Source organism: Apteryx mantelli, chromosome 1 (assembly GCF_036417845.1).
Source record: "Apteryx mantelli isolate bAptMan1 chromosome 1, bAptMan1.hap1, whole genome shotgun sequence".
Lineage (NCBI taxonomy): Eukaryota > Metazoa > Chordata > Aves > Apterygiformes > Apterygidae > Apteryx > Apteryx mantelli.
This window is the reverse complement of record NC_089978.1, coordinates 172,534,043-172,561,883: the sequence shown is the minus strand read 5'-3', so window position 1 is coordinate 172,561,883 and position 27,841 is coordinate 172,534,043. Positions and strand designations below refer to the sequence as shown.

The 27,841-nt window shown below is 41.0% G+C and overlaps 1 protein-coding gene and 1 long non-coding RNA gene across 4 annotated transcripts; both read right to left on the bottom strand.

Moving 5' to 3' along the window:
- Positions 1-1,824: 1,824 nt before the first annotated feature.
- On the bottom strand, positions 1,825-22,256 carry LOC106488613 (uncharacterized). 3 transcript variants are annotated; one of them, XR_001293247.2, is made up of 3 exons: positions 22,174-22,256; positions 5,262-5,422; positions 1,825-4,163 (listed from the first exon to the last, which is right to left on the bottom strand). It is a non-coding gene; the product is annotated as an uncharacterized lncRNA (long non-coding RNA). The 3 variants fall into 3 exon arrangements; XR_010886579.1 differs by lacking the exon at positions 22,174-22,256 and adding an exon at positions 14,557-15,364; XR_001293246.2 differs by lacking the exon at positions 22,174-22,256 and adding an exon at positions 12,446-14,099.
- A 2,018-nt stretch (positions 22,257-24,274) lies between these two features.
- Positions 24,275-27,119, bottom strand: BTG1 (BTG anti-proliferation factor 1). Its single transcript, XM_067312657.1, has 2 exons — positions 26,750-27,119; positions 24,275-25,558 (listed from the first exon to the last, which is right to left on the bottom strand). Exons 1-2 carry the CDS (start codon positions 26,895-26,897, stop codon positions 25,194-25,196), a joined length of 513 nt encoding a protein of 170 aa, XP_067168758.1. The 5' UTR covers positions 26,898-27,119; the 3' UTR covers positions 24,275-25,193.
- Between the last annotated feature and the right edge of the window lie 722 nt (positions 27,120-27,841).

Sequence of the window (27,841 nt, the reverse complement as noted above, 5' to 3'; positions counted from 1 at the left end):
ACAGCAGCCTGCGCAGAAGCCCAAAGGCTGCACAGCCACAGGACGCCGTTTCTTCCCCAGCTCCTTGTCTCCTTGAGACTGACATTGCCTGGGTGCTGAATAGCCTGGTGGGAAGAGTTCAATGCAGGGTTTGCACTTTCCCAGCCATTAGCCAGCTGCCACCGCATTTCATTATCTTAGGGAGGGCTTTTGTACATCAAACAGTGTGATGAAGTGGAAGTAACCGAGCTCGGTCCATGTTGTAAGATGCAGTATTATTTATTGTAGAAGGGTTTGTTTTGTTTTGGTTTGGTTTGGGTTTTTTTGCGCCCATATCGTGCCATCTGGCCCACTAACTGTAAAGGCTGGGGATGGAAAAAAAAAGGCTCAACACACCCCTCTCGGTTTCTTGGAGTGAATCCTGCTAAACCGCTAGGCCTTGGAGCAACAGCCTGTTGTTATCCTGCCTCTCTATTGTTTTGCACAAGGAGCCCTCTAAAGAACACAGGGACAAAAACAAAGGTAGCACACAGGATCTCATGTGAAAACAAAGTAAGCAGACCATGCAAAGCAGCACTGAGATGGCTTTTTCTTTGCTTTCTTTTCTGACATAGCCAAGAAATAGAGCTGAAAAAGATTTTCTTTCAGTCTTCTAAAGAAACTGCCTGTGAACAAGCCAAGGTAGCAGGTTTTGCATACGACTGCCTCAGATCGTTGTTCAGCTGTTTTAACTTACTTCATCTTTTGTCTTACTATGCTTTTCTTTTAATGACAAAAGGCCATATGTTTAGTAATTCATTGTACTTATCCAAAGAGTTTGAAGCCTGGTTTCCATTACTGGAAATCTCTAATTGATACATTCATAAAATCTCGAGAATTACATTAAAGGGGGAAAAACGTGAACGCTCTCTGAGTGTTACAAACTGCTAACAAGTGTCTTAAATAGGTGTTGTCAGTGCTTAGATGATTAAAATTGCACTCTTGTATTGTGGATTGTTTTACAGACCAGAGAATAAACTACAACATGCTTCTACCTTTCTATCTCTGCTGTGCCTGCTTGCCACCAAAATGCCCTGTTGCCAGGAAAAGAAGATCGACAAGAAACGCTCATACTTCTGTAGCGGTATTTTATGGTGTACATATTTTGGCTAATGCTTTATTTTACTGACATGTAGCCATTAACTCAAGGTTTTAAATGTATAGTAGTTAGACTGTGAATAAGAGAGTAGAAGAGTGCCCTGTCAAAGAACTATGGCTTGAGAAATGCACCAGATAGATACACACATCACCACTTGCAGAATATTGGTTCTGTTTTCTACAAAGCCACAATAGTCTTTTGCATTTTTAATTGCTTGCTATAAAAAGGAAATATTTGTTATGGTGAGAACTATTGTATAAGGCCTTGATTCTATAAACTGAGTCATGTAGGCAATAAAGCTTTTACTCATACAGATTTCAAGGGTGTTTGCACATGAAAATCAGTTTACAGTATCAGGGTCAAATTTTGCAGCCTTTTAATAGGCAAGTCTCCATTGGCTTAACCTGAGATTGGCATTAATAGGGGCTGAGACAGCACAGAACGTTTAATTTTGTCCTGAAATCTCCTGCTGCTCTGTACTCACTGTAGCTACCTGTAGCTGCGATATGTCTTCCTGTAAGCTAACAATTAGATTGCTGTCTGAGACTGACTTGGAAATAGTAGTCAGAGAAGTCAAGCTACTGGCAGCTAACATCAAAAACAAAAATCTCTGACCTTGACTGTTCTCAATACAAAAGCTCTTTTCCTGCTGTTTTTGAATGAACGAAAAAATGAGAGCCAGCAAATGATATAGCAGACGCTTTCTTCTGAAAAGATAAAGCAAATTTGTTTTATTTCTATATACAGTCTGCTGCCCAAGAACAAAGACAGGAAGCAATATTGGGAAATTCTTAAAAATATGATTTATGCTGGATAGAGGCTCTTCCTTCTCCTTCATATCACTTGGAACAAATAGTGAGCCAAGAATTTCCTGAACTTCTGCAATTTGCTAAGAAGATGTGGTGTCCTTTCCTTGCTACCACATAGTGAAGAAAGCATTTTCTTTAAGTAGTGGGATTCAAATTCCACTTAAAACAAAACTGCATCTTATATTCTCTTCTTTGTCTCTACTCCTGCCATCCAGGCTTTATTTAAAGGCGATTGAGCAGGTGCTGTTACACAGCTCCATTTTCAAACTGCACATAGATAAACTTCCCTATTTTAGAGCACGGCAGGCATCTCTTCTTGCGTAAACGCCCTAGAGTGCCACCCAAATGGAGGCAACTATCACAAATAAAGTTCTTTGCTCAATTATAGAAATATGAGCAAGCTAGATGTATGCAGCATATCTCCACCAGACAGATTTGTGAAGCGTCCAGAGTGAGCTGCCTGTAAAAGATCTAGGTAGACAGGGCAGCATTATAGGCTCAAGGGATACATATTTTTGTGTGGATGAAAGAAGAGAATTGCTCAAAGGCGATGTGACAAATGCAAATAGGCTTTCCATCCACATAAGGCAGTAGGCTCGCATCATTCTGCTCTTTTGTCATTTCGATGAGCGTTTATTCCAGCTTTACCAGAAACATGTCATGACTTCAGTTTCCTCTGCTCCCTGTACATGACCAAATCCTCAAATCTGTAAAGCAACTTCCCTCAGTGGATTGGAAGGGCAGCGTTTTACCCCAATGGCCCTGCAAGTAGCAACCTCAAGGACAACGGGAGACCATGACGCGTCTTCTGCAGAGAGGTGGGCAGGATCCTGGGCAGCTGGGAGGACTCCCCGCTGCCTGGCGGTTCAGCGATGGAAAATGCATCCAGGTGGGACAAAGCTGGAGGGATGAGCAGCCAGTGGAGAGGGGGGAAAGGCTGCAGGAGGGGCTTCTGGGCTCTGGAGAGGACAGGCCTCGATCTTGGCAGTATGTTTGTCCTGGGGCAAAGGCAAATTTCATCCTCTGCTAAACTGGATTAGGGAAAAACTCAGGGAGTTTGGATTCAGGATTCCTCACCTGATGAGAGCAAGAGAGGCTTTAATCACTTCTGCCAGAGCGGAGGGTCTGGTCCCTGGGGCTTGCTGCCTCCGGTGGGGTCCCCTGGCAGGGCTGTTGTTGGACCCATGCTGCCAGCAGATGCACGCTGAGGGCCAGATTGCAGTTTGCCCAAACACAGCTACCCAGGAGAGCGCAGTCCCCTCCAGCCCCCGTCTCCACCTTGCCATCCCGCACAGCTCTCATATGGATGTTTTTCTTTGCCAGCTTGTTTGCAGCAATCCAAATGGCTACTGCAGTGCAGCCCTGGCATGGTGTGAAGGAGGAACAGGGCTGAATCTGGCATTTCCTTGCTGCTATCAGGAAAACAGGGAAGAATTAAAATGAGAAAATTCATATAGCACTTTATTCAGAGTTACAGGCAGCTCTTTCCTTCCAGGAGAAGGGGGAAGGTGGAAATGCATTGTAGCACTCCAGATTGCATATCAAACCACATTGCACCCCTACCTTAGAGATGGCTCAACCAGTTCCTAAATCCTGATGGTCAGAGGGAAAAAAGCATGCAAATAGCATATCCCATTCACCAAACAATGATAAAAGCATTCTCCCATGTGAAGGTGCACTTCCTCTGCACTACAATATCATTAAATATCATGACGGCAAAGACCAAAGGTAATGATGGTTCTCACTTTGTTTCAGGTGTGGTAAGCTAAAAGCAGCTTTCTTCAGCTTTGCATTTCATCAGAGGTCACTGTGAATTTTGAATCTTTCTTCTAAACTACTTAGCTATTTTCATGCAGTGTCACCATTGGAGCAACCCTCCTAACTCATCAACAGCTAATGAGTAATGACAATAAGTTATGAGGCACAATTCAAGGAAACAAAAACAAAAATGGAAGGATGTGAATTCTATGGCGCGCACAAAGAAAAATGGGTGGGATGCTCGTTTCCTCAAATTGTGTATCAACTTCATAAGTTAACTACAAATTATCCCCCATTAAAGGATTAGGGTGTCATTTTACATTCCACCCTTGTGCTCTTTTCTCAGCACTCCATTGCAGAACCAGATTTCTCCTATTTGGTAATTTTTTTTACAAGTTTTTGAAATATAAAATACAGTTCTTGAAATGATTCAGCACCGGTCTTACAACATAGAAATTCAACAGATGACTTCAGGACAACTGAAAGAAATAAATCACAGCGTGAACTTGCACTAACTTGTGCTCAGATTATAGTGTTTAGAATATCTACAGCAAGACAGTAAATTAAGGATGAATTACAACATCTTGAAAACAAAACAGAGATTTTTTATATAAATCTTAGAGGAGCTTCCTGCCAAAGTGTTCGCATTTCAGAATGAGATAATTTATATATATTTTATAAAGTTTCAGTTTTAGTTTCCTGTTACTTCAATCTCTCATTTTTTCTAATAAACCTTTTTTCTTTCTCATTTCTTGTAACTTTACTTGAGAAGTACAGTTTTTTAAATCCAGATCTTAAGTTTCTGCACTGAATTATTTATGTCTTCCACTTTCAATGAGATACATTCCGTAACTAAAAATCCCGCTGCATTGATATGTTGTATGCAGTATACAGTATTCAGAATGTGTGTTTGTTTTTAATGTTTAGCGGTCTCAGTCATCAGCCTAACAGCACTATTTGTTTCATTTTATTTAGGAAAAAGGAAAATCGTAAATCTCTTTTAATAATTTCTCTGCTTGTATCAAAATGTTTGGAACATCGGTAAGATGCAAGTTTTCTAGGATACAATGAGAAGGGACTCCATTTGAGAATATTAATTTACAGATGCAACTTGTACTTATTTTGGATCACACACATGGTCTTTCAAGACAAAACAAATTTGTTATACCTACTGTGTTGCATTTTATAAGAAAATACATATATGTTTAAGAGATAATAAATTTATCTTACTGTAGAATAGATTATTGAAAACCATCTCACTTTTATCTCAAAAAAACCAAAAATTCTTTTTATTGGGTGAAATAGACATTTTCTCAATATTAAGGAGAGTTGCAAATAGATATAGCAAGCATGGTTTTGTGTTGAAAAACAAAATCGTATACGTATAGTATACTATTTCAAGACAAAGCAAAATAAATGAAATAATTTTTTCCATTTTAAGAATTTCACAAATTAGATGCAGAGTTACTCACATCTAAAAAGAGATTAAACTGAGAGAGGATGCTCTGTACCAAAGTAAATTTAGTTTGACAATGTTAAACAGAAATGGATAACTGGTGTCTACTGGGAATACATACCTTGGTTTCATCTGATTGACCTCATATCATTGCTATGCCACATAACTACACCTGACAGGTCATCGATTTGGCAGCATGTAAAGTGGATCCTTAAGGAAATAGCTTGGCAGACAGCAGCTTCCCATGTTTTTCTCATTCCCACAGCAAAATTCAAGTCCCTACTGTAGTATTCATTACATACAGAGAGAGGAAAGAAAAACAATGCTCTTTTACAAAAGGTTTTATAAGTTGAGAGAAAAAATGCTAGCAACAGTTTCACATGCCAGCTAACAGATTTCAGGGCTGTGATGACAAAAATGACAAAATAATACTGATTTCAAATTTCAGAACTGAAAACATAATACATTTTTTATCTCTTTTCAGCCCAGCTTTCATCCCAGAACTCCAACAGCCTTAACACTTTTCATGCTTGGTCCTGCCAGATAATTTTTCTAGCAGTATGCAGTACACGCATGTGCACAATAACAAAACCAAATTAGAATGCTATTTGTGCTGTTTCCACAAAAGCAATTTTACTCCACTTTGTGCCACCAAATGTACCACAATGTTTTCATTACCAGGTTAAAGAGGGTACGCCTAATGGCTTATACAGTCCTACTGCACAAGAACCCTATTCAAACATTTGCTCAAGTCATGCATGGTTTTAGTCACATGCATAATAGCCTACAGACAAAAGGCACAAGAGACAAGGAGGGCTTTATGCATCAAACTGAAAGTAGTATTTCCCTGTGCTAATACTATGTAAACAACAGAGAGCTGCAGGATATCATTTTAACATGATTTTTTGAGAGAAAGAAACACTAATTGTTATCTGAAAACTACAGTACCTGTGTCTGGAGAGAACAAGCAAATAAACAAAAAAAATGAATGAAAGACAAAATATTGATTTAGATATTAACATGATGAAGAAAAAAAATTTACATGTTTAAAATAAACTAAATTATATTACTTTAACACAGATTAATTGAAAAGCATTTTGTCAGGATATGAAAGAGCCATGCTTTTGTTGTTTTATTAGATGAGACAGACATGCTCACAATATCAGAAAGAGCTGTAAATAGGTAAAACAAGACATCACTGTGTATTGAAAGAACATGTTGATTGGTGACATTTACTTAAGTGCTTGATGCCTGCATAAAGTCATTCACATTAATATGGGTCAAATGTTCTGGAGTCAACACCACCCATAAGGTGTCACAATAAGAGGCAAGAGTAGGAAGAGGGAAATCATAAGGCAAATCACCAGTTGATGCAAAGCAACAGAGCCCCCTCATTCACACAGGCTGAAGCTGCACTGCGCAGTCGCAAACAAAGACAACTACAAAACTATGAGTGATTACAGGGTAATCTGGTCATATTCATGCACTGGACTTGCAGCTCTTTTGTGAATCTAGAGGGCAGATCCCAGTCAACAGGCTTACCTCAAACCTGACACCTTTTCATGTCACTGTGATTCAGTAACAGTGGTCTGGTTTCAGGATAAACCATGCCATTTCCCAAGCAAAAGGCAAAGGACCCCTAGAAGATGCATTACTATGGGTCAAGTTCTGGTTTCCAGCAAAAGAAGCCACTATAAGGTACTATCTTCTCTTCTACATGGTTCAATTATTCACAAGTGCCAATAAAATTAAATGTTTGGAAGAGCCCATTGTTGAAATTTACTGATACAAAATGTTGCCTTGGAACATGCATAAAATAAACACTTAAAATATTCATGTAGCATTTCCATCTGCAGATTCTGAAGCACACTATGAGTGAGATCAGCACTGGTATTCTCAGTTTCAAAGATGACAACACTGGGGCAAGGGAAGCAAACTGGCCCCAGTCCCTCAGTCTGAAAATGAAGCCAGAAATTAAACCCAAACCTCCTGAGTCTAAGTATCCTATCTACCAGGATGCATCATTTCCCTCAACACCAGACTGGGACCCCAGCTGACAAAGACCTTTCTATGGCAAAGAGCTAAATAACTCTACTAAGCAGTACTAAAAGGAAATTTTTTTCCACACTGTAAAAGATGGTAATTCATGGAAACTGAAACTTTACATGAGAATGACCTACTTCTGATAAAAATGTTCAGAAAGAATTGGTTTCTCAGGTCTAGAATAAAATTTTGATTCAAAATGAAAGAGAAAGAGAATGATCCCTAAAATAGTCTCATAGTTCTAGTCCTCATGTACACTGTATTTCCCAATGAATATTTCATATTTAGACATTTTCCACAGAACCCTAGAACACAGACTGGTGGCCACAAGGTTAGAGGAAAAATGGCTTTAGCTTGAGTCTCCTACATCCCATGTGAAAGCCTGATCAGGTTATTAACTGTTCTAGTCTATTTATATTTGGTGTGTAGTGGCCCACAGCTTCAGAAGAAGTGAATTTTTGAGCTGATATATTTCCAATAGTTTTCCAACTGTTCATGCTGGATGATCTTGACTTACTCGTTACATAGGTACAAGAGGTCAAAAGAATCCCCCTCCCCCCCCCCAAAAAAAGAAAAAAACAAATAACCAACCAACCAACCAAAAGCACCAAAAGTCTTTGTCCAGCAGTAGAATACAGGTTCATGCACCCTTAGCAGGAAGCAGAGCTGGTGATATGTCAGTTAGATAGTAGCACTGCCCTTTGCTGGGTGTTTTGCAGGATAGCTATCTGACTGCTGCACACACATAAACACCCTATTCTAAGGGAACATCAGCTATTCCTACAGTGCATTTTTGCTTCTTTTGCCTTTAACATGTTGTTACAAAACCTGAGCCTTGTTTGAGATTACCTCTAATTACCACCATGTTTAGTGTGTTTTATTGTCAACATATTTTTCAGAACATCCAGTTATGTGCACTAGCACTGCCAAAATTAAACAGAAAAAATAATTATGTGTAAGAAGTGGCAATACTATAGATTAATTATAACCTCAAGAACACTAGCATTTAAAAAAGCAGAAAAGAATGAGCACTATTATCTTTAAGCTACCCCTCCCAGACCACGCTATGCCACAGCCTGGTCAGTATGGCTCTGTTTGCATTGGGTCGAAGCCCACTTCAGAGCCCTGGGCTGAGTCCCAGCAAACCTGCCAGTGCCCTGAGCCTGTCCTGCCCACAGGGTTATTTTCCTTTTTCCTATCCCCAATTGCGAGCAGTTGATCGGCAGTGCCCTGGCCACCTGATACCAAGAACAAATGTGAAGCAAAGGAGGAAAACTTCAGCAGGACTCCAGATTTCTCCTCTTTCCTCCTGTCCCAGGATAAGCAATGGTTATACTGCATGGCGACCTGAGCCCTGACTTGCTTCTCAGAGCTGACCCTTGACAATAAGCTTCAGGACACCATCTGCAGGACACTTAAGCCTATATTTAGGGTTTCAACAAGGCAAATGGAAGGGGGCTAAAGCTTGAAACTAAGGTTTTGATCTTGGCTTAACATTCAAGGCAACACACCCAGACAGAAGATAACAGGCAGCCCCTTATTTACCATCATTCAAGGCATGCTGGCATACTAATCTTAAGATAGCTCTCTTAGTACTGATAGAAATAAATCACTTATTAGTAAGTGAAATTTCCTATTAGCTTTTAAGGATAAGCTCTGTGGAACAAAAACATGGTCTCTCGGAAAGTCAGCAGCAGAACTGTTGCCAGCTCTACACAATTGATCCTCAAATTATAAGCATTGTGAAGTACCTGAAGAAGTAGTTTTTCATTTTCTTTAGGGCTTTAGGGAAAATCATAAGACGACAGGTAAAAATACAATTGAAGTTTTGTTGTTGATATTTTTTTCTTTGTTCGAAGAAAAGAAAACACCTTAAATCTTCCTTCAAAGATACCAAAAGCTTTGCGGATTTGGACTGAGTGAACAATTTTGACACGTAGAAATGAAGAAAAAAAGTCAGAAATACAGAAACCTTTGCTTCCAACATTTCCTAAATAAACCATGTAGATTTCTGATTTCAGGATGTTTTCAATTTGGAAACTTGCTAAAGCTTTCTAGAAGCAGCAAGAATTTTTTTTTTCTTTTGGACAATCTGAACATTTCTTTCCATTGTGTGGCTTGTCCTCTAAATATATATAACTTCCCTAACGGTGATTTTTTACATTATTTGTGATGACATAACACTTCTTTAACACTGAGAAATCAGCAAAAGCATGTTTACCATGAACCCAAATGCAGGAGGAGAATGTACAAAGGTTGCTCTCTCTGGCAAGCAAACCGCTGCAATGGCAGTGCATAAGCTTCCAGGTCCCTGAAATCCCTCTAATCAAGCACCCAGAATCTCTCAGTACTGTAATTTAAGCCATTTTTTCAAGGGCCAGGTTAGCTGTTTTCCACCCTTACAGCTGCAGAACAACAGGCACTGTGTTGGCCTTCAGCCCCCTGCTTTGAAGGAACTAAATGGAATTACCTCTTTCACTATAAATGATTGAGATCTCTATGGACCTTTCAAGAAAAATAAATAAAAAGTAACATTCCTGGAAAAATAGTAGGATCAGTTCTGAGACGCAGAAAGATCTGAATGAAACATTGTCATTAAAACCAACAACAGCTGTAAACTTCCAAAATTAACTGCTTCCCAACCTCAAAGACAAAATGCAGAGACCCCCATCTCATGTTTATTAATGCAGCATCTGCAGGACTGAACCTAGGAGTGATCACTTGCATGGATCTGACTGGTTCACAAAGATGCCTGGGTAACGGGAATTTGGATTTGCTTGACAGAGATTGACAAAGTGTGAAAACATGGACGGTACAGGTAAAACACAAAAGCTGCTCTTTCATTTAGCCTTCTCTGTTTGAGTTTGTGTTTAAGCAAAAAGAAATCAAGGCAAATCCATCAGCTCTGAGTTTTGTAACTGCTGAAATAAGAAAGACACACAGTTAAGGCAGCTGGATAACCTGTGTTCCTTTCCTGTTCCCTATGGCATGTCACACAACAGTAGTTTGGCCAACACCTGTAAAATGCTACTTCTTTACAACCACATCTATTTAGCTTATACACTTCTTCCTGGGGGAAATCTTTCCCTCATTTATGCCCAGTGCCTAAGCACCTAGGGCCCAATCTTGGTTTTCATTTCTAGTCACTAATGTATTTATAATAATAATAAAAAAACTCATTTAGCTTAGGCAAGATCAAACAAGTTTCTGTTTTTCAATACTATTGTCAGTTCCAAAATAAGACACTAAAGGCAGAGCGGGCCAAAAGCCACCTGGAATCTGATGCAAGTAACTACTTTGCCTGCTGTGAAGTGACAGCTGATGGTCGGTGCCTATCCTCTATTCACTAAGCTACCAAAATGATAACATAATGTAAGCAAAGGAATAGGCATCAAAAACAATGAGAGTGTTATCTTTGAAAGATAACAATATTAACAGTGTCAAATGAGCAGGAGAAGTACCTTTGCCTTTCCAATCCTTTGGGCACCCTTCCACCAGTCTTTCTATACCAGTTCAGGTGAACACACAGTGTTTTGTTTTCAGTCGACTTTATGCCACCAACGTCTGTGTGCTATTTTATGTCTGCCCAGAGCAGAAATTTTCTAACATTCCTTCACTTCCTTAGTAGTAGAGGAGTTGACTCCGCAGAAACACGGTAATACTAAGAAGTATTTTAAAAGGTATAGTCCACAAGTAGAAAACAAGCCTCCAACTTGTTAGAGAAACAGACCTGAAAACACTTTAGCTTTAGCGGCCCTTGAAAACATAGCGAGTGCCTCTAAGTGTGCATGCATCATTACTGTTAATGGAAGAAGAGTTTTTCCCTTCTAAGAAAAGAATGATCCCTTAATAGTCCTATAACCTATCTAAAAAAATCTACACGTCTCTAATGGACCATAGGCCCATATACAAAGAATGACTGCCAAGACACAGCACAGTACAGCCTGTTACTGCTCAGGGGTGCAGGCACAAATGAGAAAATAGTCCAAATTTGGGAGTTTACATATTTGTAAACTCAGAGTTTAAGGACAAATAAAGGGCCTAATGTTCTAGTATTTTATTAGCTGTTCTATTGTTTCAACCTCTCATGTATCACAAGCTGCCACATCTCATCTACTTATCGCCATATTGAACCTAGTAACTCATGTTTGCCTTAAACACGTCTACCAGAAAGTCCCATGGTCTTGATCTGCAGACATCAGGAAATGAGGCACTTTGCTTCCTCTGGTGGGCTGCTCGAAGACTTAAACCCTCTGTTTGTGAAAACTGTGTGATCCACTTCCAATCTGACAAATGCCTGGATTCAGGCATTTCCCAGACTATACTTCTTGTTATCTCCTTCTCCACAAGGCTCTGGAATTCTCTATCACCCAGTACTTCATTCTGGGAAGGTCGTTTTAGGCTGTAACTTGGCTTCTCAGTCATGTCTTTTTGATATGCTAACCAGAATTCAGTGCTAAGGTCTAACTTGCCAGGAACACACCCTGATGCTGTTTTGGTGAAACCACTCTGCACTCTCCACAATTTCTGAGATCCTTTCACTGATAATTACATCAGCACAGAAAGTCATTTTCTACTACCAGTCATGCCACTGCCATGTTCCAGACTAAAATCACACCTTTTCTCCCACCGCTTTTTATACACCCAAGTGTCTCACTAAGCCCATTTTACCATAACATCGTGCTGAGATGCAAGTTCATTCCAGAGTCACTGATTTTGAGGATAGTCTCCCATTGCATAGCTAGAAGATCTGTGTTTCTTGCTTCTACGTGGATAATTCTGAACGCTTCAATAAGGTCAAATGTAACATGAGCAGACTGCTTAGCAAGCAGTATAGATCACTCAGTATCAGCACTTTATTGTCCTTGTTTTATGCCCCTCTAAACTGTGGCATATACACATTTTAAGAGCAAAGATTTTATATGTATTTTCAAATCATAAATGAAAATGTTTAATAGCATTTTTGCAGTACCGGTCCCTTCAGGACTTTGCTAGAATCATTTCCGTTCAACGATGAGTCTCCATTGACAGTCTTTCTGAGAACATCTAGTTCTGTTCCATTTATTGTGTTCTTTGGTACATTACGTGGTTCTTAACATAGTTATCACGACTAGGAAAAATAAAACAAATTAAAGTTCTGTGTGTCAGAATAACAACAGCCAAATCCCATTCTCTCTGAAATCAAGTACCACTTTGGAATGTCCTTTGATGAGAGCTGGAACTGACCTTATCTAAAAAAATTAAATCACAACACACTCTTACATTGCCAGTAGTACAAAGGAAGTTCATCTGCAATAATCTGTAGCATCCTTCCCTCTAATCCGAGGTATCAACAGTCTATTCCTCATAATGTGAATCACAGTAGTCAACTGAGAAAGTTTTTACTGCATTTAACTCACATGTCCCATTAGAATTCGGAAGTATAGACAGCAAGTCAAGATTGAAAAGCAACTTACTCTGAGAAACAAGACAAAATAACCCACAATTATTTATTTCTAAGAGTATTAATTTACAACTCACTGCATGACCATATCTATGTATCACAATGAAAAAAGTATGATACTGGGGGGTTTTGTGTGGTCACTGAATATCCAAAGGCGCAAATGAAAGGCGATGTTTAACTTTCATTTTGCAGCCAAGTGTGAAATGCAAAGTCCCACAAGATAAAAACAAAAAGAACCCCTCCCGTCACTTAATGGAAACACAAATAGAAAACAACTGATGAGAAACAATGAAAGTCAATTCTCTTCTACTGAACTGTGAAGATGATCCTCTTCACCATCACTGATATTAAATGTTAGTGGCTGGACAAATAAACAGCAGTAGGAGGCAGCCTCATTTTACAACACATTAAAAGAAAGATAAGGTGGAGTTTGCTGCACCACCTAAAAAAAGGGAAACCTCTAGCAGCCTATCTATTGCTTTCTGCTCCTTTAGTGACCCGGCCTGCCCTTGACTGCGATGAGTAAGCATTGCACCCGTCCCATGCGACAGCTGCCTTTCACAAGGTGCCGATTCAGTATGAGCAATCCTCTGGGTTTCATGGAGCGAAAAGGAGGAAGGCACTTTGGAGGAGGGTTAGCCCAAGCAAGAAAAAACATGGGAAATCCCTGTCACTTTCAAAGCTCATTTTGTGATTTCATAAAGGCAATGTTAGCGTTGCCCTGGCTCCCAGCTGCCCCTCTGTATTTTAGTACCCTGACGCCTGGCAGCAACGGGCCCCTTGCATGCACAAAAGGATGTCCAAGAAGTCAGAGATAACATGATAATGATTTGCAACTGCCAAGAGTGAAGTCAGTTTTACTGTCTCCAAATCTGACTCCATATGGTTAACTGTTGGCATCTTCACTAGCGGGTTACAGAGAGTGAATAGCTATGTGATCTCTAGCTACTAAGGAAAAGTAATGTCATGTAAATCCCTTAAAGTCTCACAGGAAGCCAGAAGCAGCACTAGAAACAATATTCAAATGGCACATGCAATCTATGCAAGGCTGCCAAGTACGGCTGGCAACATGTATGGCCCAGCACAGTTCAATTCAGAATAACCACATTAAAATGGCAGCAACTGTCTTCACGAGGCACTTCCCCAGATGCGGGAAGAGGACTTCCCTTGCAAGCTGGTTGCCACCATCAGCCAGTGCTTTTGCACTCCTGTGGGCCTGCAACACCGCCTGAACAAAACACAGACTGTTCCACCTTGTGATTCCTCAGATCGCTCGCTGGCAATAGGCTCTTCCTCTCCAAACCCCACACAGTGGCATCGGAAGCACAATTTGGCCTGCAGAGCAACTCACCTGCCCACCACAGCCACCGCGCAAGAGAGTCCAGGTCTGCTCCCAGCACAGGGAGCTGTATCTGAGCGCCTGGCAGTTAAAACCAAATCACTCCAGTGTGTTTTATGTGTAAACTCAGTGTAGCTAATGAGAAGAGAAGAGAAGAGAAGAGAAGAGAAGAGAAGAGAAGAGAAGAGAAGAGAAGAGAAGAGAAGAGAAGAGAAGAGAGAAGAGAAGAGAAGAGAAGAGAAGAGAAGAGAAGAGAAGAGAAGAGAAGAGAAGAGAAGAAACATGGAGAGACCTACACTGAGGTCCTGTCAGAATACTCTTTTTTCAAGGGAACTGCACATCTAAATTTATTCTTTGTGAGTTTAACTTGCTTAGCAGTTAGACGGATGTCAATCCAAAGTGAATCCAGTGACTTCAGATGAGCCATTTTACCTTGACACCAGCCCCTTATGTTTAGCAGACATTTGGCCCCTTATGTTTAGCAATTGTTTTACTGACTTTTGAAAACTGAGAGAAGCATGAGTAGAGAACTGAAAGAAATACTTATTTCCTGTTCTTTACAGCAAGAAAATAATATGTATAAATTAGCACCTAGAGCAAAATTTCCTGGAGAAAAGTGTTCAGCTATATTCCTCCTCTCATAAGAGTAGGATGGGCAACCCATGGGCACAGAGCATGAGAAGCTGCCATGGAAAGAGCCAAACCCTGCTGCTTCTCAGAAAAAAATTTCCACTGTTCCCACTGCACGAGGGCATGTTCCTGAAATTCAGGAAACATATTGCTAATGATTTCCTCTAAGGTACTGCAGTTCCACAGGGTTGCAAAATGAGTATGTGACCAGAGCAAGTTCTTCATTTCAGGCTGTAAAAGTTAATAAAAAATAGTAATTACAGGTATGAAATCAATATACTTCAAGTTAAAGCACATTAAACAATCACATGAAGGACTTTGTTCAGGAGAAGGTGAGACTGCTCTAACTAAATGCAGATGGTGATATCTGAGCAAGCTGTCTCACCTTCTTTTTTATGAAACCAGCGCTTATTTTAGAGTGCATCCCTTCTAGCACAGGCCTCAGAAATCAGTTTGAGGATTTTCCCATAAAGGGGTCTGTTTCTCTCCACTGACAGTAAGCAGAGCCTAGGGATGAGATCTCAGACTCAGGCACAGAGATGACTGTAGACAGTTAATGCTGGGAGAGATAAGCCAACTGGCCATGGAGAACACTCTCAGTTGGATGCAGGGCACCAGAGAAAGAAGTGCCTAGCCTCCCTCATATTATTTTCCCCACCTGTGGTTCAGCCCGTTACTCCTGATAAAAATCAACCAAATTAATTTCAATCCAAACAGATCTGAGAGCTGTGCCACAGTTAGTACAAAAAAGGACATTCATTCATGGCTTTAGCTTTTAATAACTTAACTGAAATTTAATGTGCCCTAACTTCAGACTTTCACTTAACTTTCTGCAGTCAAGTTTCTCCAGTTCTCTCCTCTCAGCTGCCACTTCTCCAAAGAGCAGAACTTCAGATAGAAAGTCCAAATCGAAGAATTCTCTCAAAGCTGCCAGGGAGAAGGAAAGAGAGTGCTTTCCTGACTTTCGTGTCCACCATTTTCCCCATAAATATTACATGATAATAACTGTTTAATAATACTAGGGCATTTGCAGAATCTTCTCACACATTTGAAGCCACTCCAATCTTCTCTTTTATACTAATGAGGTACTTGTATTTACTCTTTTTTTGTAGCCTCACATTTATAGTAATTAGTTCTTGCATATTTGCATGAACTAACCTGTGGGTATATGTGGCATATAAACAACTGAACTGTTAAACATTTTAAATAACCTGAACATTTCTGACAATGTAGTGCAGTGCAGATCCACCATTGGAACAGCCAACCAAAACCAATTTCCTCTCTCAGAATAATTTCCACTGAAAGGAATTCTTTCTTTTGAAATTATTAGCCACAAGGTCCTTTGCAGTTTACATTAACCCCCACAGATAGAATAGCTACCTTGTAAATCACTGCAGCCCCCTATCCATTTACCGTATGTTATCTGCAGCCTATGTTGGATCCACACTGTCTCTAACTACATCTGGACAGCAGGCTGCAGAGAAACTAATCACTTGAGAACCTAACTCCAGCATATCAGCACTGCCGTTTATCTTGGATTCAAGCAATATATAGTAACAGTGGATGCAGTCAAGCACATACCAAACTCAAGGACCATAAAGATGAAGGATAGGATTATCCACGGAATTGGGAATGCGCAAAGTCCATTTCACAAACTACCACTGACATGCTACTTAACAAGCATGTAACATGACCGCTGCAAAGCGGCGCCCCACATTCCTGGAGGTATCCTAAAAGCAGCTATGATAGGCTTGCAAGATTCCTAGTAAGTAGGCTTAATTCAAGGCTCACTAGCACAGGAGCCTGGGGCACTGAGATTTAGAGTAAATGGAAACTCTCAAATATACACAAGAAAGAGGTAAGCTAAAATTAAAAGCTTTTTTTTTTCCTGTACATTCCCTCGTTTGTCCCAAAGGACGGTATATAAATGTGTATATTATAGCCCATGTGATCAGACACTCTCCCAAGAACTATAAACAAGAGGACTATGAGTCATTATTGGGCTGGGATTACATTCAGTTCTTTCCCACTGACTCACCATATGGGTTATTTGTCTGGTCTTTTGCTCTCTCCACTCCCTTCCCTCCCCCACAAATCATACATGACCCGTTCCTGAAATTTCAGCACAAGCACGTTGGCTTCTGACATCCCAGCTCTCGGCATCACGTGACAACAACAGTTCCAGGACTCACACAGGAGTGAACCTCGCAATGTTTCCAACACCCTCAGGCATCAGCTTCAACCCCTGCCAGAGGCTGCTATCTCCCCGGCAGATGTGACAGCTGCATTGCGCGCCCGCCACGTCTCAGGCATTGCAGTCTGACATGGCACAGTTCTACCATCCCTAACAATTTGAATGAATTTTGACCAACGAATGTAACAGCCAATAGCCAAGGAATGTACCATGTACACTTTTTCTGCAAGCCCACCTGCCAGAATGATCATTTCTGACAAAATGGTGGAATGAGCAGGTTTGGGTAGTTTTCTCCTAACCCACTGCTAGGTCAGACCTACTAACACATCTGTTGAAGTTTTCATCTTTCATTTAAAAGAAAAAGGTACAGATAATTTGCAGTCTTCATAGTTGTAGAAAAAAAATGTTGAAGTTGTGACTTCTAAATCTTCAAAGGCAGATTGTAAATAAAAACACTGACATTTATTACTTTTAGGCAAATCACATATTGGAGTCTGACTCATGAACATTGGAACAGGCAAATACCGTGGCAATCATGTTGAAAATGAGATCATGATGCAGTAGGTGTGCAACATTCTTTTTTCAGCCTATTCAGTGTTTCCATTCTACAGTAATAAAGAGGAAAGTTCCTTTTCAGTCAATAATTAGAATTTTAATGTTCCTTCCAATGCCTATGGAAATAATAAAAAAACACATTTCTGCCTCACTGAAAAGGCTTTTGACATGTACTTGATCCCTGAAAATACTGAAGGGCATGAGACATTCACATGAATAAGTCAAGAGACTTCATGGTATTCATGATGGTAAAATTAAGAATGTACAAAGAACTGGGATCTTAGATTTTAAGGCTGCAAAACAAGTTGGAAAACCAATTTTCCTTCTATCAATTGTAAAATGATTAGGAAGGGTTGTTCATATAGATAGGAGTATGTACCAAAAAGGGGCAAGAAAAAGAAATCAGCGTATTTGTATTGCAAAATTAGTCATGGGGTTACATTAGTCTGATAATTCAGGAGATGTCTTGTACACATTTCAGCTAGATTTGGAATTAACTCCCCTAAGTTCTACTAACAGTGATTTCAGATTTACAACTCTTGCACATATTTTTCTACTGAGTATTTGTGGCAACTTTCAGTATTCAGTTAGCGTTCCACTATTTGTGACGCAGGACTTGTCACTTCTGCAAGCGACCGAAGCAGAAGACTTCTTTCAAAGCAACAAGCTTTGAAAATAGTCAAAGAACATTTGTACAAACAATCAAGCAGCTATATTTGTTTAGGTGTCCTTCTGAAAAGTACTTACATATTCACAACATTGTTTTCCTCAGTCACATTACAAAACCTCACCTGTGTTAAATACATCCAGACAGCAAATACGGCATGATAAATACCTTTAAAATTTACAGTCTAGTACCTTAGTCACACACAACCAGTTCCTTTATAAACATGGCACTAAATTCATCATTTGCTTTACTGTCATCATGATTCAGACTGATGCTGCCATTTCCACTACCTTAGCTTTTTTTCCCCCAACGATCTGAAGTCTACAAACAGAACGACCTTACACTGACTGCAAGCAGGAGAGTTAGACTGTAGGCTGCAAATGACAAAGGAAGAAAGCAGTTGGGGGTTAAAAAGAGATAATATTATAATCCAAGATAAATTTAAAGATGGAATCGCAAAGGTTGGTTAAAATCACTAGTACCTTTAGAGCATTAAGTGTACCACACTTGGGCAGCTTGATTTTATTTCGCAGTTATGATACAGAGGTCTTTTGCACCTGTAAACAAAGTTCTAAGCTACACATCAGAGAGCTTGAACCTTCCTAGGCAGAAGCAACTGTTTTGGTCCCCCCATGTAGGGAAGGGTGCCAGGCTCAACTGAAATGGATGTTTTACTGATTTTTCAGACAAAACTGCTTACCAGAAAGTAGAGAGAAGTCTATTTTTCAAATTATCAGCATGAATATAAAATAAAATTAAGATTCTAAGAGTATCTTCATTTTACTTCCATTTAATTTCAGCATAGTATTAAATCGATTACATGATTGCAAACATGATGTATTGCTTTACACAATTACATATTGCATTAGAAAGAAAATCTTAAAAATCTGCTCAGCTGACTAGCAAATTCAGTCTAGCTTCAAAATCGCATTTATAAAATTGAAAGAGAAAATAGGGAAGTAGGAATACATGTTCCTGTTAATTCCAACATAAAAAGTGAATAAGGAGGGTCATTATTACCCATCTGTGTTCATTTACAATCTACAAAACATCTGCAGTGGAATGTGAATTTTAATCGCAACAAGCAGGAACATAAAGATGACCCACTGAAAAAGGCTCTAGTAAATAAATATATATTTATATTTATACAACAAATTTATGTGTGTGCCTCTGTGTATAGGTATATAAACAAAACTCTGTTTAAACTCCAACTCCTGGAAGGAATGTTGTCTTTCAATATTGTTCTTAAAGTACAATAAACTTGTTAATTGACCTGTGGTCAGTAAAACTTCTAGAAAGAAACCATTACTTGCTCTTAAGTTTTAAAATTTACTGAATTTTATAGAGCACAGAGCAGCAAGGGCATGCTGTTTTGAATCTTATGTGCAACCAGTGTCAGCAAATGATAGTATCAGTACTAGAAATTTGTCTTCAAGCTGATGTGGGAGCTCAAAGCAGTACCCAAGTCTCACTTCTATACTACAGCCACTTAGGTAACTGTTGCAGTCTAGGAATGCAACAGTGAAAGCAAGCCAGCATCCCCAGCCCCTACCCTATTGTTTGGCATTTCAGACATTGCCACTCTTTGCCTATATTCAAAGCAGTTCCACAAATGCTAAAGGTCTCCTCCCTTGTACCCTTTAAATTGTAATACATTACATATTTATGATTTTATTCTCTTAAATAATAGGCACATAACACAATCAGACCGGATTCTAGAACACCGCAGAGAAACTGCAAAGCTAGAGGCCATTTTCTGGCACATAAGAGGTAAAAGCATCAACTAAAGCTATACCTCTCAAGAAAACTTTAAAAGGTTGTAACAAGCCATGATGAGACACTGAGTGGCTGAACACAGGAATCACAAGGTAAAAATGCTTCCCTATGCATAAACATAAATGTCCTTGAGACTCCCTCAGCCTGGGATTTTTCTCATCCAATAATATTAAAGTGCTATTTCCCTTCCTTGTATGCTGTCATGGGTCACTGTCAGTGGAGAAAACCCCAAAACTTAGAGTTCTTCTTGTCTTTTATCATTGTAGAGTCATTTCTCCTTGCCAATTTTGCAGACACAGAATTACAATATTAGAAGGGCAAATATCTGTTGTTCCACATACAGCATTACTACTCATGCGGATTTCTCCCAGCAGCTGGAAGGAAACACTGTTCTTGTCCAGACTGAAATATTCAATGGTTAAGAAATAAAAAACTAGGGAAAGCTGAATATAAGGCTTTAGAAATACAAGGGCACCATACTTAACCACTAAGAAAATTTAACTGGACATAAAGTTACAATAATTTAGATCTGTTCATTTATGGTAAGTCAGCCATTTTACTGTTGACCTACTTTGTATCAGCAATAATTTGTCACAGTACATTCTCCAACTGCAACTGAAAGAAAGGTTGAAACCATACATTAAGAGCATGGTGTCAAAGCAACTGATGTTAATTATACCCTGCAGTTCCTATGTTGATGAAATTGTCACTGCTAACCATTAATACGGCATTTACTGTCTAAGCCTGACTTGCTCTACCAACCCTTGAAAGCCACTGAATTAACATCCTGCTTCACAATGTTCGCTTTATGCCACACTGGAATGTAAATGTGAAACATGTAAAAATAACCTCTGCTATTACACCAAGAATGTGTAAATATACATTCCTTTTTAGGCGAGCTATTTATCTCCAGTCTATACATGTTTCATTCTTTAAACTAAAAACACCTTTAACGTTCTTCAGTCAAGTGGCAACTTTTGCCAATATAAACTTTTTTTACTAAAAATTATGGCATCAAGTAGAGGAAACTCTGGAAAATGTAGAGTGCTACTTGATTTATGGAAATTCAGAAATAAGCTTTACAGAGATGCACAGAAAAGAAGCAATGTTCTTCATCTTATGCATTGCTAGCCAGTGCAATAACAAGAGATCATATTTTAAGAGCACAAGTAAGCAAGGCTAATTAGAAGGACACCTTACATGGATTTGGTGTCCATGTTCAGTGACATCTGCTTAATTTGGTGACAAAAATGTTTACAAGCATCAGCACAAACTAACCACTCCAGAAACATTAACTGGATTCTTTGTTTTGCACATCACTAAACTGTTTTGTAAGGTCCTACTACAGTACAGCTCCCTCTGCTTCCAAATTATCAGGTTACACCTTTTCCCATTTAAACTGAAGGCAGTTGAGAGTATAGAGGTTTAACAATATTTAGCCTTCAGAATGATTGCCACTAGCTATGACAAGAGACAGCACAACCCGACCTTCTGATCCAAGAAGAATATCTCTAGTGATGACCAGAAGAGACACTTTTTTATCCTACTGATTCAATATAAAATCATAAGGATACAACAAAATGATGATATCTTCATATCAGAACAGTACTTTGCATAGGTTATTTCCTAATTCTCAAGTAGACTGACAGAACAAATCAATTACAAGAAAATCCTACAGCAGGATGAGGCCTTCATACAGATCTACCAGAAAATCCTGCAAGTCTGTAGAAAAATAGAAAACTAAAATCAATAATATTAGTAATTGAACGAAAGCCTTTATATCTCTATTCAGACCCAAGAATGACCTTAAGACCTACAGGAGGAAAAAGTTCGTGGTCTGAACAATTGCTTAAGCCATGTATCTCTCCGGCCTAATCAGGAAAAAAGAAAAACAATTGTAAAAGACTAGAAGGACAGAGATTCTCATAGGATACATATAATACAGTTCTCTATAGGAGCATCATTGCCAGACATAAAACACCAAAAAGTAATCTCAGGTGTGTAGGATCTCACACAAGCCACAGCAAGGCAACACACTGTAAGAACCAGAAACATTTGCTCACCTGGCATAAACTGGAAGGCAATTATACACTTCATAAAGACATTCACTGAATGGTCAACAAGTTTCAGCAGAGCAGAAAGTAAATCTAAGAAAAGCTGTAATACTAAAGTTGTGTACAGCCAAGCGCACCCTCAGAACACCCACAGAGCAACAAAATTATTCAGTGCTTCACAAAGAAAGTCCAACTAATTTAACCTGCACCTGGCAAGCAGGTCTTGAATATGCTCTCATTTAATAATTGTGTTAAAATATCAGCCTTGCTGGTGTCATAAAGACACCTTAAACAAACGACAAACATTTAGCTTAGTGCATTGTTTGTTCTACCTGCACCAAAGCAGAGGCTGGGCAACAGAATTCTCGTACAGCCTAACTCCACTTCTCTCAGGAGTTCTCCCTATGTCCTGCTGCCACAGTATGCTAAGTATTTTTAAAATCAGACAAGGGCACATTGTGTACACACTGGGGTATATTTAAAAATCCAGCTGGAAAAAATCCCAACAACTGAGGCACAGGTTGTACCAATTACTAGTTACAGCTGCAGTTACAAATTATGTCATGAATGAAAGCACCCTACCATAAAAGGACTAAAATGTTAACCATCTAAGGGAGCACACTCATTCTTAGTTCAGTGTCACATGCCAGCCTCACAGATGGAATACTTGCTGGCCTGGAAAGCTATGCCCAGCTTATCAAAAAGAAAGTGCCTACAGCTGATACTTTCATAATTTGCATAGCTCACATCAAAGAGCAACTACATAGCCACCCTTCCTGCTGCTGTTCTTACTGTGCAGCAGAAATGATAAGCAGCACCATTATATACTAAGTGAAGCTATGTTGGCAGCACAGTCAACAAAAGTTTAACATAGCTTTACAGGCAGCCAAGCTCAATTTTTTTTATATTTCTATTCAGACATACTATACGTTGCTTATAGAGAGATAACACAACAGGAGTGTCTTTGGGTATTCCTATTGCTTCAATAGCATTGACTTATAGAAAGTGGGGTTTTTTGTTGTTTTTTTGGTTTGTTTTACATAGGAAGATGTGAAGCTAAGCTTCGACTCCACCAAAGAGTAACACACAAATAGTTTAAAGCATACTCATTCTGAAGCTATTATTGCCAGATTCAGATAATGAGCAGCTCTTTAAAATTCTCTGCTTCAGTAGCATTTATACACCACTCTACTTCAGAAAGTAATGTTGCTACACAGTACTATTGCAGCTGAAAAAAAGTGCTGAATGTTGAAGTATTTATTTAACCATGATCTACATATATATTTGCAAAGCTGAATTTTCAAAAGAACTGCTAGGGAGGAAATGAGTAGTAAGAAAACAGGATAGTTTAGTCTTACACTTTGCTTATAAATCAGTCACATAACCAATCAGAAGGCAAAAATCTGAACTGGAGATAGAACACATCACTATCACATCAAGGCTTACACTTCAGCAGGACTTGCCACAGTGTGCATGGCTAATCTGATGTTTAGTTTTATCTATAGCTAACACAAATTTGGGCGGCAAGTAATGACTGTTTTGTTTTCTTTTCCTTCACTATGATAGCATTTGTTCCCATAACAGAAGTGACCAAGTCGGGTTGGCCTTTTATTACACACTCTCAGTACAAAGTACAGAGGAGAGAAGGAACAGAAAGCTCTTAAGTTTTACTCCAGCACTTTAACAAGTGTAAAGAAAGTGGTAAGGAATTTCTCAGGTGTATCTAACCACTGTGCATAATATATAAATGACATTAGTGTGGTGCTTAAGTGAATCACATCTCCACATCATTCAGTAACTTTGAATACAAATATGGGCTTCTCAGTTTAGCCTCAACCAACCTTTTAAATTTGGGAAAAAAGATCTACATACCTGTTGTTGAATCCCATCTTAATGATTTCTAAAGTGAAAGTCTTGCATCTGAAGAAAGCAAAAGGCGAGCAACCTTTCTGTAGAGTGGTTAACCTGCTCATAAGGCTACAGGACATTTGTCCCAGAAATTCTTATGGAGCAGGGAATCCATCAGGGAAGAACTGAGAACTTGTGAGAAAGTAGGTCAAAATGGACACTTTAGGTTTGCTATATCCTTCATCAGGAAGCCATGTAAACTTTAATCCTCTGGATTTATTCAAGTCATCTTTGGTGGACGTTATTTCTGTACCTTTTTCCTCATATCCTGGAATTATTGGCCCTGGAGTTATTTCCACATGGACTGATTTTAAAAGGTTTTTAAAGTGACATGTAAAATATCATGTTTCCCTAAACTTCCAAGGCATTTATACATAACGAGGTCTTCATTAATCCATGTCTGTATCAAGTGTTCCCTAGCACCAGGGTGCCATTGACGTTCTTATCCTTTATAGTACCTACTTTGTATCTACTGTGAGACAAAAATAGTTTAACTGATCCTATGTAATCACGACAAGAGATTAATTAAAATGCCAAGATAGGAAACAATTTATTATAGAGAGAAGAAAAATTTCTCATCCAAAATATAGAAATCTGTACAACTTTGCCACAATCAATATACATGAACTGTACAAATTTACACCAGTTCATAATTTACCAAATAAAAGATGACTAACAAAGTTCACAAAATAGATGGTGGTTTGTGGAAAAGACTTTTACCCAATTAAGAACAAGGAAATTACAAACCAGACCTCCACTTTCTAAAAATAAGAAGTTTACTCAGTCTTAGAAAACTACAAGCTAGCAAATGTACAGATAGCTGGCTGGTGCTAACACCACAGTTCAGACAGTGTCTTTATATGGTCTTTTTAAAGCCTGTTGCCATGGCAGATTCTGATCACTTGCTACTTTTGAGGCCAATATAAAGATCTGACCATTTCCCCAGGTCATACTTACTAGTTTGTCTTATGTACATTTATACATATTTGTAAGTGCTAGGTAAAAGTCTGAAAGACAATTTCCAGTATATCGTGTTCATAACAATAAGTCTTGTTACTGAGCTGCCAAAAATGCTAACAATTAATAAATGTAATAGTGCAAATTTACTCTGCAAGACCTACTGCAGAGAATCACTTTATAAATACAGATTGGAGTTGAAAGAATTGGTGTAGAAATTAAGTAAGATGTCTTGGAGAAACTGACCCTTCCTAGATCTTCACTCCCTAGCAAGTTGTAATCATTTTGACTCACAGGCTATTAAATCACTGAAAGGTACTGTCCAAACTATGGCACTGTCACTTTAAAGTATACCACTGTAACGTGTGCCAGATCTTCACAGCTGTGACATGGTTTAAATTCCATAATCCATCCCCAGAGGTGCCCACCCAAAGTAAAAACCAAATTTATCCATCCATTTTAAGGTGATCCATCCACAGACTATATCTTAACCTGATACAGTCATCATATTGTAGCTTTTGGAAGGGCTAGTTCTGCCCAAGAGAAGTTCCTCCTTACAGCTTATTCTGCTGTCTACCATTTGCATGTTGGTGTTATTTTGGCTACCTCCTGCTGGTGCAGCTTCATACAGCACACAGATTGAGCCATCCTCTCCAATACGATAGGACACTTCATACGGGTCAACCCATAGAGTGAGTTCGCTTGGAAGAAGCTGGAACAGTTCCTGACTGCTCAATCCAATCCGCTGTGCTGCCTGTCCAATGAGAGGATCCATTTTATGGTTGATCCGGATACATCGGTAACCTGATCCCTTGCATGGCTTCTCTGGGAACCAGTGATGTTTATAATGTTCTATAAAATAAGAAAAAAGATTATCCTCCTTAACTCTGTATTCAAAAAGATGTACAGTGACCTTTGTTCTCTTACCTATTTCACAACTCAAGGTGCTGAGAAACTTATTTTAGTATGAAATCACCTGAAATACCATTATGGTCTTTATCTTTGCAGATTATTTATATAAGTGCAGTGTCCCTTGGGAAGTACTCATGTACAAAGTTATTGTTCCATACCACCATATATAGAGAACAATGTTTGCCACCTGAAAGGAGTGAAATAACTTCCTAGTATTCATAAAAACAAAATACACAAGTGATTACATATAGAGCAGAAAAGCTTAAGGGCTTCAAAAATCCATCGACTGAGAAGGAAAAAGCATCTTTTCAGCATCATCTTACCCATGCTTAGTTTCTCACACCCCAAGAATAGCTAGCAACTAGGGAAAGAGCTGGGCAAGCTTTATTGACTTATTCAAATTGTATTTCTCCACTGCTCTTTCCAGCCTGTTTTTCAGGGCTGGATACCAGTGACTTACCTTACCCTAGAGTTTTATTCCACCCAAAACCCTCATAGGTGTGAGGCTACTTGCAGCACAAGACACTAGTCACTGCCAAACACCCCGGGACACTGTCTTGGGATTGCAAAACCCATAGGGCAGTGCAGAACTTTGTATTCGAGCCTAACTAGAGTTTTAGGGTGGCTCTTGTTACAGCACTTACGAAGTGTTTCCAGAAGACAGAGGAGTTGAGACCTCCTCAGTAGCTCAGTTTTATTTGACAAAAAAAGGCAATTTAGAAGCGCTTTTCCCAGGGAAAACCAGGCAGCTTGATCCCTGGGAGCAGAGCGGAAAGTCCGGGTTGCTCTGAAAGCTTTGTCTGCCGAGCCAAGCGTGTGTTTTTGTGTCTGTGCGTGGTGATGGGGGAGGTGTTGTTGTGTGACGGCTAAACCGCTTTCGTTTACAGCCCGCTCCTGCCACCCCGCACCCGTCGCCGGGGAAGAGGACGGGCACAGAAGGCACCGGGTCGCGGCCCCGCTCGGACGCAGCTTCACCCCCTCAGAGGCGGCTTCGCCCCTTCCCCACTCCGCCGCCGCTCCACCCAACGGTCGCTGACCTCAACGGTTGCCCGCGAGGCGCCGCGGCGCCCCCGGCGTGCGGCGGTAGGGCCCCCGGCCTGGGACACCCGCCGCGCCCGCGCCGCCCCTCACCTGCCAGCAGCTCCTGCAGGCTCTGGCTGAAGGTCTGCAGCTGCCGCTCGTTCATGAGCCCCTTGGTCCGCAGGAACTTGGAGATGAAGCTCACGGCCGCGGCAATCTCGCGTATCATGCTGGCCCGGGTGTACAGGGCGGGATGCATGGAGGCGGCGCCGGGCGGCAGCCAGCGCTCCGGGGCGGGCGGCGAGCGGGCGGGCGGTACTCGGACGGGCCGGGGCGCGGCGCGGCTCTAACTGGGAGAGGAGCAGGCGGCGGAGCCCAGATCACATCCCGGGGGCGGCAGCCTCCGCCTCCTCTTCCTGCGGCAGGGGGGCGGCGGCAGCAGCGGCGGCCGCAGCAGCGCAGCCAGCATCTCCTGCTGCGAGGGGCGAAGGGAGCTGCCCGCCCCGCGCCGCCTCTTATAGCCGCCGCCGGCCGGACGTGGCGTCGCCGCGCTGGGGGCGCGCCGCCGCCAATCGGGCGATCGCACCATTGTGACGGCAGGCTGGGGGGCGTGGCCCGCGAACGGGGGGTGACGTAATCGATTGTAAACAAATAGAGCCGGGGCGCGCAGTGGGTGCGCGCAGCGGTGCGGAGGGGGAAGCAGCTGCCTCGCGGGGCTCCGCGCCGCGCAGGGACCTGCGCGGGCGCGCACCGTAGCCGGCTGCCGGCGCGAGGAGCCGCGCGGGCAGCGGGGCGGGGGAGCGGCGTGCGCGGACGGTGCCCCCCGCGGGCGCGCAGGGGGGAGGGGGGGGCTGTCGCGAGCGCGCAGGGTGCGCGCGCGGGGCCGGGCCGGGCCGGGCCTGGCCTGCCGCTGCGCGGTGGGGCTCGGGACCTGCTGGGGTCCGGTCCGGTGGTGCGGTGTCCGGCCGGGGCAGGGGCTGCGCGTCGCGTCGCGGGGGAGCAGGGAGCCCCGCGGGGACGGGGACGGACCGGGAAGTGGGAGCGCACAGGCAACTGAACTTACTTTTGGGGTCGCCCTGCCGTGCACCGTGCCTGGTCGCGGCCCAGGACATGTTCGGGCACGTCCCCCTGCCCCTGCGTCACGTCGCGCCCGGACAGCTGTGGTCCCTGTCCGTGGGGCTGGCGTGGCTCTTGGCAGCCTCC

Bases quoted from the DNA above. Each gene is read 5' to 3' on its own strand.
- BTG1 (XM_067312657.1), bottom strand. From the start codon at position 26,897: ATGCATCCCGCCCTGTACACCCGGGCCAGCATGATACGCGAGATTGCC. The intron at 25,559-26,749 runs GTGAGGGGCGGC...CTTATTTTATAG, and splicing joins CCTGCAGGAGCTGCTGGCAG to AACATTATAAACATCACTGG.